A 6,824-nucleotide genomic window follows, 5' to 3' on the forward strand; every position below is an offset into this window, starting at 1 on the left:
GATTCCATTGAGGGTTGCATATCTTCACGGTGACTCAAATTCACTTTTCCTGACTAAGATCATGTGATAAAATTGGCTCTAAGTGTCTGTAGTGGTCCTAAATCATCGAGTCATCCATTTATGCCGCTATGTGACTTTTGAAAGATATTCTGCATGCGCATGGATATCAAATAAATAGTCACAGTGACATCAATTTTTTATCTTTGTAAAATTTTGACCATAATAGATAGTTTATTTTTTAAACTTCATGATGTATTTAGTTGAAAAATCTTCACCTGTGAATTTTGCTGGACGTCTTTTAGCATCTTCTAGATTGTGCAAACATGTGCACGATTTTATGGTGTTAACAAATATGCTAGCTTAAGACTCTTTATGGGGGCCTACTGTTGATTTTAAGGATGAAAGGACTCAAATCAAGAAATTAATCACCAACGCATGGTATTATAGTAGGAACAAAGTAGTCAGTATTTATGAAAGCAGAGTCTCCAATAGCAACAATTACAAAACTGGAACTAATTGTCTTGTTTCCTCAGATCAAAGCATATTTATACTTTCCTTAACTAACAAATTCATAAGAAAAATAATTCCCGGAAGCAAGTTCTTTGATCAACATTTAATTTTTCTAATTAAAATAGAAATTTATCTCATGATTTGAAGAATCTAATTTTCATGATTTGCTAGGAGAAGAGAAAATCATGATAGTTTTCGATCAACAAATCACTGCCTTCAATCTCAAACCTTGCTCTCTTGATTCCACGCTTGTTTGACGATGAAATTTCTTGCCTTCAAATTATGCGCATGGACAAACTGTTATAACTAGAGTTGACTTCTAGTTTGACTATCAAAATTCTCGAACTTTGTGATTTTCCAAGTAGGCGCAATAGGTGAATATCCATATGCTTTACATTTGACATCCACTTATGCGTTTTATTCATCTTAAAACTCACAAAATTTCTGATTAGCTATAGAATTTGTACATTTTAGTAGCCACAGAGATATTTCAATCAATTACACAAAGAAATGTCATATTATTATTTATGAATGAATGATACCTTATATCATGCTTGAGGAGGACCTAAATGATCTTATAGCTTCTAAATATAGCAAGAACATATATGGAATACATGAAAAGAAAGGCAAAAAATAGTGTCAAAATGAGGATAATTCAAGGATCCAACAATGTTTTATCTATGTTAAGGGCTACAACATTGAGTTTCCAAACCCACTAAACAGAGGACTGATATTCCATTTATGAAACACAGATTACTAATTCTACCTGTGTTTCTAAAATGTTTGTGATTGTAGGGGATATATATTCTCCAGTAGCTACCATATCTTTTATCACTGCCAGTTTATGTATTGCTATAGTTGATGGAGTTGTAAATTAGAGATGAGATTACTTATGTGTTTGTCCTACAAAATTTTTATTGGAGAGTTCATTGGTGTACCATTCATGTATGCGTTTTGTATGATTGCTAGAGTATTAGTGATGGCTGAGTATGATTTGATGAGATGATTTGTTGTGTGAGGTTAATGTATTGCACAAATATATATTGTAGACTTGTGTTGCATGTGTTTGATTCAGTTGTTGATGAGTTTATTATAAGTATGGGCCATAGTTTGAAAATAAATTAAATGAGATCCATGTGATATGCTTGAAGGTTGGGGCCTTTAATGTAGCAAGTAATGCCTTGTTGTGACAGGGGGTTGCAGCATCCTTCAACTAGTGGCTTGAGAACTTGGGAGTGGTGGCTTGATAGTCTAGTGGTGGTTGGGCGAGAATTATTGGGAGTGGTGGCTTTTAGCAAGCAGTGGCCTGCAAAGTCGAGGGAGTGGTGGCTTCCAGCAGGTAGTGGCTTGCAAAGTTTATATATGTAGTGGTGTGGAGAGAGTAGTGACTCACGTGACAGGAAATTTCTCGCTTGTGCACTGGTGGTGGTCATTGACTATGTAAAGAAGATTTTCTATAATAATAGAAGAAGAGTGAAGTAGAAGATCCGATGGTGGGTTTCTCCATTTGGGTTTCCACCTAACATCTAATGTCTCTTATGTGTGATGCTATTGATGGCTTCTTCTATGTTTATCTGCTTTGATATTCTAATGGTTATATGTATAGATCTACTGCCTATGGTTCATGGTTATGCATAGATCTCGTCATGTGTTATGCTAATAATGAATGATTCATTTAAGGTTTGAAGTAAAAGGCAAAATTTTGGTCATAAGGCATAATACTAATTCACACCCCCTCCCCCAAGTACTGTTCAAGGTCTCCAACAATTTGAGGTTTCATGTTCAAATTCATTGACGTACCATCTGGGTCCCTGATGTACTATATGGGTCATGCCTAGGTGCATATGGGTTCATCTAGAAGTTATGGTGATATTCATTAGAGGTTATGGTGATAGTGATTGAAATTGGCTCATTCTTCTAGATGACCAAAAAGTAAATAAAAAATCAAATTTGAAGTATTTAATTTTTTATGATTACATAATCTTTGTTAATTTTTTAACTTAATATTGAATTTTTGTTTTTCATAGAAAACTAATAATTTGTTTTTTCATAGAAAACTAATAATTTGTTTTCAAAAAGTTTACAACAGATAGTTTTAAATATTTTATAATATTAAATTTTACAATAAATTCTCAATATTTTATAATCTTTTTGGAAATATACATTTAAAAAAAATTAACTTAAATTATTTAATTTGTTATTATATAAAACCATATTATGTATTTAGCTTAATTCTAGTTTATTTATTTGTTTTTCATGTTTAAAAAATTTCACAATAAATAACGTAATTTAAAATATATAACGAAATTCGTTTAGAAATACTAATTTAAAATAAACTAATTTAATAATGTTTAATTTTTTCATAATATGTATATTTTAAATTTAAAAATATAATTTAATAATTTTTTCATAATATGTATATTTTAAATTTAAAAATATAATTTAAATTTATTTTTATTAATTTATAATAGTAATAATGTTTTATTTAATAATAAACAATTTACTAATTTTGATTATTTTAATTAATAAAAATATAAAAAGTTGCTCATGTTTACCTAAACTCTATTTTTCCATTCCACCATATTGTATGAATCACTATATCATATTATTAACATTTCGGCTTATATTCATAAAATGATAATTCATGTTTGACTGAACTTCCAAAGGACTGAAATTTAAAAAACTATAATGAATCAAACTATACTGAATCAAAACTTTTGACGTGTTAGAATGTTTATTATAACCTTAAAAACAATGCATCGTATCTCCAACACAATCTTGAAGGAAGAATGTATTTTGTCTCCGGTCTTTCATATATTGACTGCAAGCATTTATCAAACTATACAATGCAGTGGAACACATCCCTAAAGCCGTGGTATTATTCACCGCCTATACATATGTGTGAGAGAGAATTGGAATTTTAGCTTTTCATATAACCATTTCCTCTGATTAAGTTAATAACTCCTCGAATTGAAATATGAGCCTTCTTTCAAGTCAACGCTGCACACAAACACAATTTACAGGAGAAATTATCTCATTTTCTGGATTTTTATTTTATCCCTTTTCAATGTACGATGTGTATGCTATGCTCAAACAAACACACACCCACAAGCGTCAATTTCAGATTTATTATCTCAGATTTATTTCAGATTCTGTGTTTGAGTGAGGCTGGCCCATGATACAAGTCACGTTAAAACCAAAATGATACATCATGTTGAACGGTTAACATGTTTCCTTACATAGGAGGATTGGACAGTTAACCTGTTCCGAAGAAACACAAACTTAAAAACGAACTCTTAATCAAACAAAAACAATTTTAAAGCACATTCCAGGCCCAATTAAATAAATTTTAAATAAATTTTAATATATTTAGTTTTTATTATATAAAAATATTAATAATGAACTCTTAACCAAACAAAAACAATTTTAAAGCACATTCCAGGCCCAATTAAATAAATTTTAATATATTTAGTTTTTATTATATAAAAATATTAATAAAAAATTAATATATTTAAATCTAAAATACAAATGAAAAAAGGAAAAATTCAATTCTAACCATTCTTTAGATATCCACAAGATTAAAAAATTCCAAATGCCTGAAGCGTTTAGAGTTCTTCCGCACCCTTCATCTTTCAGAATTATTTCAAAAGCGTCGAACTTGCCAGCTGCACCTTTCGGAATCCAGCTCGCCCTTCCATGTTAGAATGCTTTAGATATTCTAAAGGAATTCGAGCTATGGCAAAAAGCAGGTGTGGCAAATCGGTTGGTTGGGTGGCTATAACCCTGCTCTCGCGTTTATTGACTGTTATTGCACAACCAGGTGATTGGTTCTATCTTTACAGAAAATCGTGGGATATTGTTACGGAATTCTTGAAAAAAAATTAATTCTCTTTAAAATAAAATCGTCAGTGATAGATTATTGTTTATATGCATTGTTTGACAAGTATCCATGTACGCAGCAGGATTTCTGAGTATTTCTTGCGGAGCAGAAACAAGTGAAACAGATGAAAACAATATAACATGGGTTACTGATAATAATTACATAGACGTTGGTCGGCCGGGATACATAGGGGATGTCTCTCAACAAGCTCTCGGTTCTTACATCCAGTACCTGCGCTACTTCCCACAGCCTCTCAACAAATCTTGTTATCACTTGCCTGTGGCTCCCAATGTGCCTTACCTCTTAAGGTTATGGTTCGCCGTCGGAAATTTCATATCATTTCAAAATTCGTCAACCTTCGCTTTCTCTTTCTCTATTGAGACCTTGGGTATGTTGGCTGTGCAAAACATACCAATCACAAACCTGACAAATATAGATCCATTCTACTATGAGGAAGTCTTTGTTAGTTCTGGGAGAGTGCTATATATTTGCTTGATCAGAACCTCGGAGACTAATGATCCCTTTATCTCTGCTATCGAGTTGAGGGCCCTCCGGTATGGCATGTATCAACAAGCTAAGCCAGGAACAATGTTGAGTCTTGCAGCAAGAAGTGATTATGGTGGAAATAAACCGTTTGTGAGGTAAACCTATTGAAACTTGTATGTTTTGCGTATGGAAAATGTAAGCGCAATAAGTTTTAGGTGCTATATATAGGCGTGATTCTCTTTTTTGTAGTCTGAATAACTTTGCATGATGAAGCAGGTATCCACAAGACGAGTTCGACCGCCTGTGGAGACCAACACAATTCGGAGATCAAGGTGTAAAGCCCGAAAGTTCGAAACACCCCATTTCAGCATCCCATACCCAAAACATTCCTCCATCTTTCGTGATGCAAACAGCCTATGTAATTACCGGTGGTAATTTATTGGTAGATCTATCGGGATTTGTATTCGACCGTCCCCAAGCATTATTGCTGCTCTATTTTGCAGATATCGAGTCGGCCAGGGTTGGAATTTGGATTCCTCTTTACCCATGGTACAATTTTTTTTTGACGTTTTAGGTCTTTATGATGCCTTTCAAGAAACGTTATGTTTAAAATTTTGCCCTTCCAAAAGTGATGTTTTGATAATAAATTAATGCTTCACTAATAAAGGTTTCATTAAAAACACATATCTATCATAAGAAAAGAAAAAACAAAATTACCATAACACATAAATGACTTATTGAATTCTGAAATTTGGTTTGAAATTATATGGAACACTCACAATAAAATCTCCATAACTCTGAAATCAAACGTCCTTGACTCAAACATGCCATAACATGATATTACTAAGGATTTCTTATGGGACGTATAAGATGACCAACAAAGTAAAACTATGAGATGGACTATCCTCTGCATCCTCTCCATGATCATAATCACATGGAATCAATGTGAGGGACCACCGTGGAGAGTTTGTGGTCAAGTAAGTGTAATGTATAAAAAGTGTTTTAGTATTTCATAAGCTTTATGAGCCATATCGTTCATATCTTTTAAGTTCAATATGTTGAGACACTCGATATCTGGTGCAGATTATAGTCGAAGCAACACTTCCACTGTTCCATAGGTGATATTGTGACATAGGATAACTTTCATAAGTGAGTGGTGAGATGGTGACACTGTGACAGACCTCTGGCCCAAACAATTCAATAAAGGTGGGTCGCCAATACACTGAGGGAGAGTAAGTGGGAACAAGCAAGATTGTGGTCCAAAATTATTGCGACAAGAAAGAGGTTTTGTTCTTTTAGCTATGTATGTTCGATGATGCACTAACACACTCATGGATTGATTGTTTGATTCATTTAAGTGAGAATTTTAATGATGTTTGCATAATAGGTAGATACATATTCATTGGATTTCAAGGAAACTATTTGGACTTAGATTCTAATCCAACTTACCATAATCAAATGAACGAATTGTGAGTTATTGAACGACATTCCTTCTAAGGAGTACGAAATATATATGTTTTCTTCCCCCTGTACCTTCTAGGTGACACGTATGGGTATTCAATCATAATAAGATTGAGCATCTGAAGAGATCTCATCATAAACAAAACATTTCAAACCAAGCCAAATTTGTTGTGTTGTGGGCATATATATATATATATATATATATATATATATATATAACATTATTTGATATAAAGTCTCTATTAGACTAGATGCTTATTGATCACTTAGTTTTGTAGACATATATTTAAGGAGACTAGGTAATAATCTTTGTTGAATGGTCTCAAATCCATTTTCCTAGTTGTGTGTCCTTAGGCTTTAGGTGCTTTTATGCCAGTTGTAAGTATCGTAATTCCTACTTTAATAAAAATATGTTTCACTTTCTATGTGCGTGCATATTCGAATTCACTTGAAAGCTCTCTTCAATTGGCATGGTCCACTCACATGC

General features: G+C 32.7%; 1 protein-coding gene across 2 annotated transcripts; it reads left to right on the top strand.

Annotated features, from left to right (window-relative positions):
- The first annotated feature begins 4,094 nt into the window (after window positions 1-4,094).
- Window positions 4,095-5,386, top strand: LOC149188302 (leucine-rich repeat receptor-like serine/threonine-protein kinase At2g14510). Of its 2 annotated transcripts, none has more exons than XM_089411638.1 (2): window positions 4,095-4,330; window positions 4,470-5,386. In XM_089411638.1, the coding sequence occupies exons 1-2, from the start codon at window positions 4,207-4,209 to the stop codon at window positions 5,033-5,035; spliced, it is 690 nt and encodes a 229-aa protein (XP_089267764.1). In that variant the 5' UTR covers window positions 4,095-4,206; the 3' UTR covers window positions 5,036-5,386. The 2 variants fall into 2 exon arrangements, with proteins under 2 accessions (XP_089267764.1, XP_089267765.1); XM_089411639.1 differs by having other exon boundaries at window positions 4,473-5,386.
- The last annotated feature ends 1,438 nt before the right edge of the window (window positions 5,387-6,824 follow it).

Source organism: Pinus tabuliformis, chromosome 3_1 (genome assembly GCF_031772625.1).
Source record: "Pinus tabuliformis cultivar Carrire ecotype Pingquan chromosome 3_1, CPIR1, whole genome shotgun sequence".
Taxonomy (NCBI): Eukaryota; Viridiplantae; Streptophyta; class Pinopsida; order Pinales; family Pinaceae; genus Pinus; species Pinus tabuliformis.

Bases quoted from the DNA above. Each gene is read 5' to 3' on its own strand.
- LOC149188302 (XM_089411638.1), top strand. From the start codon at position 4,207: ATGTTAGAATGCTTTAGATATTCTAAAGGAATTCGAGCTATGGCAAAA. The intron at 4,331-4,469 runs GTGATTGGTTCT...CCATGTACGCAG, and splicing joins GACTGTTATTGCACAACCAG to CAGGATTTCTGAGTATTTCT.